Raw genomic sequence first — 12,213 nt, 5'->3', positions numbered from 1 at the left:
ACAGTCATGTGTCACTGAATGATGGAGATACTCTGAGAAGTGTGTCACGAGGCTATGTTATCATGGTACGAATATCATAGAGGGCACTCAGCCAATGCAGCTGGTACTTTCATACAACTGGCAGTGCAGTAGCTTTGTTTCCAACCCACTGCATCACCACAAACACATAAGTAATGTGCTGCACTATGGGACACCAATGACATCACTAGGTGACAGGAATTTTCCAACTGCATTGTAGTCTTGTGGGGCCACCATCACAAATGCAGCCGGTAGTTGATCCAAGTGTCATTCTGTGGCACGTGACTGTAGTAATAATACCTGCCTGTAGTATCATTGCAAAATTAAATTAAATAATAAGTGCATAGCCGGTGGTAGAAAGTTATTAACTGTTAATCTCCTCCCCTCTTTAGCCTTTAAATCCTCAAGGAATTTGAAAAAGAAATTTTGGGATACAAAACTTCTTTTTTAAATATATTTTTATTGATTTCTGGGAGGAAGGAAGAGGGAGAGAGAGATAGAAACATCCACGATGAGAGAGAATCATTGATCGGCTGCCTCCTGCAAGGCCCCCACTGGGGATCGAGCCCACAACCTGGGCATATGCCCTTGATCGGAATTGAACCTGGGACCCTTCAGTTCGCAGGCCGACGCTCTATCCACTGAGCCAAACCAGCTAGGGCGGGATATAAAACTTGTGAGCTAAGGAAGTTCTTTCAAAATTCCTTAAAAACGGCTTCCACTTCCATTAATGGGTTCATGGATGATTTAATTTCGCAATGTTTATGACAAACAGAAAGTCCTTGGCACACACCCTACCGCACTGCTATCTGAGTAGTTTCCTGCCTCTCTCTCTGGCTTATGCGTGACCCGTGCACTTGTTACCAGCTGCTAATACACAGCGGTGATTTCAGCTCCACAGAATAGAGACGTGGCCTGTTTTGGTTTTGTGTATATAGGCAAAGTGAGTAGACTGGCATTTGACACATGTTAGGTGTCCAATAGAGCAGCGGGGAGGCTTGTAGTGGTAGAGAAAGAGGGAGAACAGAGGAAAATGAGAGGGAAGGCAGGCATGTGCCTGCAGACGAGAAGGGTCTGCTGCAATTTCTTGCTCACCAGACGGAGAACTGTGAGGACGTGGCCATGCCGTTACCTCTGGCATCCTCAGCAACTGAGGCAATACTTGGTACACAGTAGCCAATGGCTAGTGAAGTGAATACATAAATGAGTGCATTTATTTATGTATATTGCTTGTCTCAATACATGTGCAGTTCTTCAGGTGCTAAGTCAATGCCAAAAAGAGGGGGAAATTGCTTTGTCTCTGGACAAAAGAAAGGGATGGACCCCAAAGCAGGGGTTGGCGGAAGTTGAAAGCCTTGAGAAGCCTGTCATACCCAGAAAAGTGCAGCAAATCCCGTGACCGCACCGATTTCCAATAAACGAGTAGAAAGCAACCTCAGAAGAAAAGAAAAGCGAGGCGAATGGAAACGCACTCATGTCGAAGAGGTCCTTCCTCGGGCTGCTCTCGGCGCTGCTGCCCGCAGCCGGCCCGGCCTGCGGCGCGAAGTGCGGGGCGTTCACGTAGGTGGGGGCGTCTCCCGTCGGGGCCGCCGGCGCCGTCCCTCCCGCCATGCTGGCCGTGTCCAGGGACCCTGCAACAGAAAGCGAGCCTCTTTCTTCTGACGCTAATGCTGCCCACGCGCTGGCAGTCACGCCACCCGGCCTCACACAGCAGGTCCTCCAGGTTAACGCAGGGAATTCTCCCGCAGCTCCCACAGTTCACACCTCCCCTCTGGCCCGTCACAGGCACTGCTGTGCTCCGGCCAGGACACGTCCGCACCCGCCTGCCAGGATGCCAGCTGCCAGCCCATGCCCACGCCTGCCCCCGCCGCTGGCCCGTGACGGGAGGAGTGGAGCCCACGGCGTGGGTCTGCTCATCCCGTTACCGAGGCCCGAGATCGAACAACTGAGCAGACGAGCAACAAGCTTCATTGTAATTGTCCTTTCCCTGTTCAGTGTAAGTGAATGTTTTGTAAATGAACTCCATTCCGGTTAGGCAAGGCAGGCGCTGCCACCGTTTTAGAAAGTTACTACCTAAGGAACTGAGGCGCGTTCTTCCAGAACAGCCCAGCGCGGGCGTGTGATGGAGCCCGCGCCGCAGGCAGGGCCGGCGTGTGCTTCCTGCGTGCCCACGACTGTGCCCGCGCTGGGCCAGCTCCCTGCTGTGGGCACCGGAGGAGAGCTGAAGGGCGCCGCCCGATCGCACCCGCTTGGGTCACTGCCTGATTCTTCCTCCGGGATCCTGACTCTAGCACCTTTACACGCATGCTCTCCCGAGGCTTCTGGGCGCTCCCGTCCCCTGGGAGAGGTCACCTTCCCCAGCCTGGGGCGGTCAGCCCAGCCAGCGGTCAGCTCAGGGCTCTGGGAGAAGCGCTCCCCGGAGCCTGCTGCTGGGCTTTCGGCAGCACCTCGCCGTCTGCCTCATGCTGAGAAGGCAGGCGTCCCTCCGCTTCCCGCAGGGCGGGCGCCCCGGCGAAGTCTGAACTGCCCCTCGTCTGCTCCTGTCCTGCACAGGCGCCCGCGCCCACAGCTGGCCCTGGGTGCACGTCCTGCTCCAGCCGGGGCTCTCTGCCGCTCACACGTGTGTGGGCGTGGCAAACAGATCAGCCTGTAAAACGAATTTTACAAACTAATTTTTAAAAGGAGGAGATGAAAAGCCCAATGAACAGCCTTCCTGACCGCGACCCTTTGCGACTCACACGGTGGCAGGTGCGGAGCCGGGGCCGTGGACGCGCACGCCATGGCGCACCGAAAGGTCATTTTAGGGGAATAGCTGCTAGCAAACTAACAGGAAACATTCTTAACTGTTTCATGAAAAAAGGTATTTATTGCTTTCAAATGAGAACTTGAAATTTATTAAGAATAATGAGTCTCAAATGGTAGGCCAGGAACTTATGTACGGCTGATCTGCCCTGATGAACCTCTTGCGTGGTCTGTTCTTGATCTGGCCAGAGTAACATACAGAAAGAGAACTCGTTTTCTAAATAAACCTAACTTTTTTCAATAAAGTAAATATCTAACATAAATAATGTGTCTCCTTACATGTCTAGGTGTATACATGTTATGTAAATGCTTTTTGAAAAACTATCAAGCGAATTATTGTTTTACTTTACTTTTTGTAAGAGGAGAAGCCTTTCAAAAAAAATGTGTCTTTATTGTTGAAAGTATTACAGATGTCCCTCTTCCCCCAGTGACCACCTCCAGCCGTCCTTGTCAACCCCCCACGGGCCTACTGCACTATAGTCTATGTCCATGGGTTATGCATATGTTCATATCAGTTCTTTGGTTAATCTCTTCCTGCCTTCCCTTCCCTCAGAGATTCTACAGTCTGTTCTATGCTTCCATGTCTCTGGATCTATTTTATTCATCAGTTTAGTTCAGTTCATTAGATTCTACATATGAGTGAGATCATGTGATACTTGTTTTTCTCTGAGTGGCTTATTTATTTTAAATGTCTGTGGAACAAAGATGAAAACATAGTAAAAAACTGCCTCTGACAAAATTATGACTTTAATTTGCGATATCCTTCCTATTCTGACACAGAGCCATGTGGTGGCTTCCGACAGGTGTCATGTTCAACTCACCAGGCCAGCACGATGGGTCATCTTTCAGCTGGGGCATGCAACATGTGAAATTCTCTCACAAGTAGGGAATTTTAAAACGTTATTGTCATTACACAATGATAAATGGATCAATCCAACAAGAGGATATAACCCTTGTAAGCAATTATTCACCCAATGCATGAGTACCTAAAAATATAAAGCAAATATCTTTTAATCATTATTTCTTATTGGTACCACTTAATGTGAAGAAAAAGTGCATTTTCCAAAAATGTGGAAAAATATTCCATTTGCCTTATTGGGTCCAAATATTAGTTTAAATTATTTTACTATGCAAGCTTTCTGTCATATCTTGGCAGTAGTGATTTCTATTTTTATTCTTTGGTATCCATAATCTTATCAGAATAAAAAACATATGCCTTGAGATCACTGGACAGCTCCTCCTCCAACATTTTAAAAACGTGCAGTGAAGGTTATTGTGCTGGTAACTAAATAACAGTAATAATAGGAGAGAATTAAGAGGACATCTAAGCTGATGGCAAAGAGGTTCAATGGTGCGGACAGGAAGGGAGAGATTGACAGTTATACAGTCATAGTAGGAGAATTTAACACCCCACTGACATTAATGGACAGGTCTTCCATATGGAAAACCAACAAAGAAACAGTGGCCTTAACTGACACATTAGATCAAATTGATTTAAATTATGTTTTCTAGAGCATTTCACTCCAAAGCAGCAGAATGTACACTCTTTTCAAGTGCACATAAAACAATTTCCAGGATAGGCCACATGATAGGCAACAAAATAAGTCACAGTAAATTTAAGAAAACTGTAATCTGCCCTGACCAGTTTGGCTCAGTGGATGGAGCGTTGGTCTGCTGACTAAAGGGTCCCAGGTTCGATTCTGGTCAAGGGCATGTACCTTGGTTGCGGGCACATCCCCGGTAGGGAGTGTGCAGGAGGCAGCTGAATCAATGTTTCTCTCTCATCGATGTTTCTAACTCTCTATCCCTCTCAGTTCCTCTCTGTAAAAAATCAATAAATGTATTTTTTTTTTTAAAGAAAAGAAAACTGTAATCCTATCAAGTACCTTCTCTGACCACAATGGTAAGAAATCAGAAATAAATTAAAAGAAAAAAACTGAAAAACACACAAACACAAGGAGGCTAAATAACATGTTACTAAACAATGAAGGGTTAACAGTGAAATCAAGGAGGAAATCAAAAGACACCTGGCGACAAATAAAAATGGAAACATAACAACCCAAAATCCATGGAATGCAGCAAAAGCAGCCCTAAGATGGAAATTCATAGTAATACAGGCCTAACTCAAGAAGCAAACAATCTCAAATAAACAATCTACTCTTATACCTACAGGAACAAGAACAACAACAAACAAAGCCCAAAGTGAGTAGAAGGAAGGAAATAATAAAGATCATATCAGAAATAAACAAAATAGGGTCTAAAAAAAACAATAATAAAGATCAATGAAACCAAGAGCTGGCTCTTTGCAAAGATAAACAAGATTTATAAACCTTAAGCCAGACTCATAAAGAAAAAAGAGAGAGGACCCAAATACATAAAATCAGAAATAAAGGAGGAAAAGTGACAGCAGACAACATAGAAATAAAAAAGGATTATAAGAAAATATTATGAACAATTATATGCCCACAGTTGGACAACCTGGAAGAAATGGATAAATTCCTAAAAACATACAATTTCCAAGACTGAATAAAAAAGAAACAGAAAATCTGAACAGACCAACTACTTCCAACAAAATCAAAACAGTAATTAAAAATACTCCCTACAAACAAAAGTACTAGACCTATGGCTTCAATGATGAATGTTACCAAATATTCAAAGAAGAATTAACAACTAATTTTCTCAAACTATCCCAAAAAAATTCAAAAGGAGGGAAGGTTCCCAAGCTCATTTTATGAGGCCACCATTATCCTGATTCTAAAACCAGACAAAAAACATTACAAAAGAAGAAAATTATAGAGCCATATCCCTGATGAACATAGATGCAAAAATTCTCAATAAAATATTAGCAAACCAAATTCAGCAATACAATAAAAAGATCAAGTGGGATTTTTCCGGGATACAATGTTTGGCTCAATATCTGCAAATCAATTAATTTAATACACCACATAAACAAAATGAAGGGTAAAAATCATAAAACCATATCAGTACATGCAGAAAAAACATTTGACAAAATCTGGCATCCATTTATGACAAAAACTCTCAGCAAAATGGAAATCAAGGGCGTATACCTCAAAATAATAAAGGCCATATATGACAAACCCATAACTAACATCATACTCAATGGGAAAAAGCTAAAAGTATCTTCCTTAAGATCAGGAACAAGACAGGGTTGTCCACTTTCACCACTTTTATTCAACATACTATCAGAAGTTCTAGCCACAACAATCGGATAAGAAAAAGAAATAAAAGGCGTCCAAATTGGAAAGGAAGAAATAAAACTGTCACTATTTGCAGATGACATATTACTACATATAGAAAACCCTAAAGATCCTACCAAAAAGCTATTAGAGCTGATAAATAAACTCAGTAAAGTAGCAGGATACAAAATTAATATTCAGAAATAAGTTGTATTTTATATAACAATAATGAACTATCAGACAAAGAAACTAAGAAAACAATCACACTTACAGTTGCATTTTAAAATACCTAGGAATAGCCGAAACCAGTTTGGCTCAGTGGATAGAGCGTCGGCCTGTGGACTGAAAGGTCCCAGGTTCGATTCCGGTCAAGGGCATGTACCTGGGTTGCGGGCATATCCCCAGTAGGAGATGTGCAGGAGGCAGCTGATCAATGTTTCTCTCTCATCGATGTTTCTAACTCTCTATCTCTCTCCCTTCCTCTCTGTAAAAAATCAATAAAATACATTTAAAAAAATAAAATAAATAAAATAAAATACCTAGGAATAAATTTAACCAAGGAGGTAAAAAAAAACAAAAACCCTATAGTTAGAAAATTACAAGGCATTGAAGAAAGATTTTTGAATTGGATACAAATATATAGAAGCAAGTACCATACTCATGGATAGAAAAAAATTAACATTGTTAAAATGTCCATACTACTCAAAGCAATCTATGGATTCAATGCAATCCCTATCAAAATTCTAATGACATTTTTCACAGAACTAGAACAAAAAAATCCTAAAATTTATATGGAATCACAAAGGACTCTGAATAGCCACAGCAATCTTGAGAAAGAAGAACGAAGTTGGAAGTATCATGTTACCTGGTATCAAACTATACTACAAGGCTTTAGTAACCAAAAAAGCTTTATACTGGCATAAAATCAGCCATACAGATCAATGGGACAGAATAGAGAGCCCAAAAATAAACCCATGCCTATATGGTCAATAAATATATGACAAAGGAGGCAAGAACATACAAAGAGGTAAAGACAATCTACTCAATAAATGATGTTGGGAAAGTTGGACCGATACATGCAAAAAATGAAATGAGACTCCCTTTTTATACCGTATACAAGAATAAACTCAAAATGAATTAGGGATTTAAATGTAAGACTCAAAACCATAAAACTCCTAAAGAAAACATTGCCATTGCTTTAGTAGTATTTTTTCTGATATATCTCCTCAGGCTAGGAAAACAAAAGAAAAAATAAACAAATGGGACAAGTTTTTGCACAGAAAGGAATTCATGAACAAAACAAAAAGGCAACCTACTGAATGGGAGAAGATATTTGCTAATGATACATCTGATAAGGAGTTAATGCCCAAAATTTATAAAGAACTCATACAACTCAACACCAAACAATAAACAATTCAATTAAAAAATGGACAGAGGACCTAAATAGACACTTCTCCAAAGAAGATATACAGATGGTCAACAGACAAATGAATAGATGCTCAACATCAATAATAGAAATGCAAATTAAAACCAAATGAGTTATCACTTCACATCTGTCAGAATGGCTGTCATCAATAAATCAAGAAACAAGTGTTGGCAAGGATGAGGAGAAAATTGTACTATTGGTGGGATTGCAAATTGGTGCAGTCACTATGGACAACAGTATGAATGTTCCTCAAAAAATCAAAAATAGAACTACCTTATGACCCAGCAATTCTACTTCTGGGTAGCTATCTGAAGAATCCAAGGCACTAATTCAAAAATATATGTGCAGCATATGTATTTTCAGCACAATTTACAATAGCCAAGAATTGGAAGCCACCCGAGTAATCACCAATACATGAGTGGATAAAAAAGTTATTACCAATGGAATATTACTCAGCCATAAAAAAGAATGAAATCTACCATTTGCAATCACATGAATGGATCTAGAGAGTATTATACTGAGTAAAATAAGTCAGACAGAGAAAGACAAATACCATATAATTTCACTTATATGTGGAATCTAAAGAACAAAACAGAGACAGACTCATAGGTACAGAGAACAGACTGTTGGTTGCCAGAGGAGATGGGAGTTGGAGAGCTGGGTGAAAGAGGGGAAGGGATTAAGTACAAACTGGTAGTTACGCAATAGCCAAGGGGATATTAAGCATAGCACAGTCAATAATGTTATAACAACTAGCATATGGTGCCAGGCAGGTACTAGATTTATCGAAGGAAACACTTTATAAATCATGTACTTGTCTAACCACTATCCTATATACTTAAAATAACACTGAATGTGAACCACAATTGAAAAATATAATTTTTAAAGTGTATTGTAATTTACTCCCAGAAGAAATGGCTACAAGGAAAAAAACCTTAACATTAAACCAAGAAATGGTTAAATTTATATACATAGAAGCATAAATTGGATCTGAATTCATTTGTCACTCCACCTCCTTTAGACCCCACAGAGTGAGTAGCCAGAGGCCTGGAGCTAGTGAAGGAGTTATAGAAGTGTCTGAAGGGGGAGAAGTTTAAAATGAAAAGAAACCTTTAAAACACACAAAATACACACACACACAAACTATAATAATAAAAGTATAATATGCAAATTGACTGAATGATTGAACAACAGAATGACCATCTGGACAACCTTCCGGAAGACCACACTATAACACTGCAGCCAGGGGAAGGAAAGCCCTGATAGGCCCTGATCACTGGCCAGGCCTAGGGACCCTACCTGAGGGGTTCCGGACTGTGAGAGGGAACAGGTCGGGCTGAGGAACACCCCCACCCCCCGCAACCCCCCAATGCATGAATTTCGTGCACTGGGCCTCTAGTATGTATATGTGTGTATATATATATATATATATATATATATATATATATATATATATGTATGTATCTGTGTGTGTGTGTGTGTGTGTGTGTGTGTGTACAGAGCTGTCTATAGAATGGGGACTTACATTAGCAATTAGTTATCAGTTGTGAGTGAATTATTTTTAATGTGGGTGCAGGAGCACGCTCACTGATTTGATAAGAGGTGGCAGTGTTCTCTACATGTAGCCCAGGCCCGGAGGGATGCATCTGGAGCCCTCTCTGCCTCCAGTAGCTGCCACTCTCCTCCTGAAGTTAACCCTGGAGCAGGTGGGGTGTGGGGAGGGAGGAGGAGAACACTGCTACTAGCTCCTGTGTGGAACCACTGGGCTCAGCCCCGCTGGGGAGCTCAGGGACAGCATGAAACACTTGAGTCTCCCAGCCAACTCCCTTTTGAAATGGGTGGGGGTGCCCTTGGAGAGGTCAGTTCCTCAGCCCTCCTGGCAGATGAGTCTCCAAATGCTTGAGAAAGTACGTGCTGAAGGATAGGAACCCGTCCTGTTGCCAGGGGAGCCATCACTGATGTGTGGCACCCCCACAGCCCTCACTTTATATCTTCCTATGACCTGGGCAGGAGTCTCAGACTTTTGCAGTACGTTTTCCTGCCCCTCCACGGGAGATGAAGTGCCACCAGGGAGACGTTACTTTTGTCTTGGGTTTTTTTTAACAGGGGAGTGCAGACCAACTTTATATGTAATGCCCACAAACTGGGAACAAATATCAGTCAACAAGTAAACACAGGGTAGGATATTCACACAATGGAATGCCAGTCATCAAGAAAAAGGGAAAACTATGGATACATGCAGCGACAGGAGTGAATCTATAAATAGTCTGTTGAGTGGAAAGAAGCCAGATGAAAAAGAACGCATATGCATAAATGATATGTACATAAAACTCTAGAAAATGCAAACGAATCTATACAAACATATAAAGCAGGGCGGAGGAGGGGCGGGGAGGACCAGGAGGCAGTGCGTGACTTGGGCGTGTTTCCGTGTTGCGGCCCTCATTGCCTTGCCTCTCACCTTGCCTGGCAGGTGTCGGCTGCCAGTCTTCGCCCAACGGCTCTCCTCCGTGCCTTCCCTGGTAATAAGTTTGCTCTTTTCCTGAAAACTGTCAGCACAAAGAGAAAAAAATTATGCTCTTCTTCTGTCCCCGCCTCCAAAAGCCACGGTCCAGTAGAAGGGACAGCAGTGGCCAGGCAGCTGCATCCCCGATCGCACACCATCTTCCCTCCGTGCCTCACATTTGGCACGAAGAATTAGGAAATAAATGTGTGTGGGTGTGAGGAAGAGACTGCATCTCAAAAAACTACACATTCCCCCCCGTTTTCATTCCCTAAGTCCCCTTCCACCCAGCCCATTCGCACTCGGTGGCAGAACTACGGGCACTGCATTTCAATGTTATTTTGACACTGTTATTAGTGTCATTATTATTCACTAAGGTAGGTGACATCAAAAACTCTCTAGAGAGATACATTACCTCTACAAAACAATTGCCTTCCTAGAATGTTTATTTGGAGGTAAAATCAGGGAAATGACTAAAATAGAAAAAAATCATAAAATTCTCACCTATGTCCACTGTCTTTTCAGAGAAACCAAAGCACCCAGGCTTCTTAAAAGCCTGAATCCTCTCCTCTCCTCATGAAAACTGCAGTGTCCTGGGGGAGGGGGAGGGGGCGGAGGGGGAGTAAAGGACCCAGCCTCCCAGCTCAGGAATCACAGTATAGTCTCAAGGTATTTGACTAAGACCCTGTGATGTTAAAACAAAAGCCTCCCTTATTTGTCTGCTTCGTGAAATCCAAGGGGGGAAAGCATGTGTGTTATTCTGTCAAAGACTGAACAGAACAGCAACCTGAAAATAAAGCTGAGAAATCTAAAAGGAAATACAGTAAAACCTTGATGTAATGGACTAATTTGGGTGAGAGGGTGTGCGTTAAAGAAAAAAATCCGTCATATAATAAAGTAGGTTTTCTGAATGTGTATGTTTAAAAATGATAAATTAGCCTAGCCACTGTGACTCAGTGGTTGAGTGTCTATGAACTAAGAGGTCACAGTTCAATTTCTGGGGGTCAGGGCACATGTCCAGGTTGTGGGCTCAATCCCCAGTAGGGGGCGTGCAGGAGGCAGCCAATCAATGATTCTCTCTCATTATTGATGTTTCTCTCTCTCTCTCCCTCTCCCTTCCTCTCTGAAATCAATAAAAATATATATATTTTAAAAGTTGACAAATTAGTTTACCTGTTTTTACTTACGTAGACACATTTGTAATTAAAATTAAGTATGTACGAAAAGTTTAACTTCACAGAAAGTTTTCTACATGTATTATAGGAAATGCATGCATTCACCGGTCCCTGAGAGTAAACAAATGCTTAGCACACATGGGCACATGGGCCCACACACTTTAAAACTGCTGCAGAGTGACGCCGGGTGACAACAGAACCGATTACTGTGTGCCATGGTGCGATTACATGGTAATCATTAGCCAAACACGTTACCAGCGGTGACTCTTGGATGTAAATATGTAGACTATGGTTGTAGATATGCAATATTTATCTATGTTGGTGAGATTATTACAGTGTTTTTTCCAACATATGTCCTATTTGCTGAAATTTGTTTAAAATAACAGTGAATTGATAACAAAAAATAACCTGTTAATTTAATTATAAGCAAATATTGTTTTAAAGCATGTTAAAATTAATAGGGTGTTAATTTTCACATATGAGATATGGACTGGAAATTTTGTCCATTAAATCAAAGTCTGTTAAATCGAGGTCTGCAAAATCAAGGGTTTACTATAAAGCTCAATTAGCCAGCATCCCAAGAAAAAGTTACAGAGCTAACCGGGGCTGCGTCAGGGCCATGCGGCCTGGCCTTCAGGCGGGCATCCACAAACCCCCCGGCGGGAGGCACCTTGTTTGGGATGCTGTTGTAGTACGGGTGGTCGGAGCCATCGCCCTCCTCCTCGGTCCAGGGCTCATCCAGACTCTGCATTCTGTTAAAAGAGAATTTTCAAGAGTGTTAGCCGAAGTTGAGCTTCTAGTCAAAACCATCAAATCTAATGTTAATTAACACCTGTCACCCCAGAAAAGTGAATTTAGTCACTGCCCCTTCAACCATGTAGGTCTCAGGCATATATATGAAAAGCATATTAGTGGTTTAGTCAAATATCTCTGCCTATTCACAGATCTATCCTTTGGAAAATTCCAATCATATTTGAAACAAGAAAAAAATCATTGTTTTAAAGCACATTTTAATTAGGAAAGAAAAAGTTTACATGTAAAGACAACCAGTTCCTCAAAGCACAGACACACATTTTAGTAAATTATAAAATTTAC

At 41.9% G+C, this 12,213-nt stretch overlaps 1 protein-coding gene across 4 annotated transcripts in view; it reads right to left on the bottom strand.

The window, feature by feature from the left end:
• Positions 1–12,213, bottom strand: part of SHC3 (SHC adaptor protein 3) — a 147,875-nt gene that overhangs the window by 25,787 nt on the left and 109,875 nt on the right. The window contains exons 8-10 of one of the 4 annotated variants that reach the window (XM_081104088.1): positions 11,720–11,870; positions 9,902–9,989; positions 1,491–1,649 (exon numbers count right to left, since the gene is read on the bottom strand). In XM_081104088.1, the coding sequence (XP_080960214.1) occupies positions 1,491–1,649; positions 9,902–9,989; positions 11,720–11,870 (398 nt within the window). The remainder of the gene's footprint in view (positions 1–1,490; positions 1,650–9,901; positions 9,990–11,719; positions 11,871–12,213) is intronic. The other 3 variants (XM_081104089.1, XM_081104090.1, XM_081104091.1) reach the window with 3 other exon arrangements.

This window comes from Myotis nattereri, assembly GCF_964212035.1.
Source record: "Myotis nattereri genome assembly, chromosome: 12".
Classification (NCBI taxonomy): Eukaryota; Metazoa; Chordata; class Mammalia; order Chiroptera; family Vespertilionidae; genus Myotis; species Myotis nattereri.
Note: the sequence above shows the minus strand (reverse complement) of the source record. Positions and strands in the feature narration are given on the sequence as shown.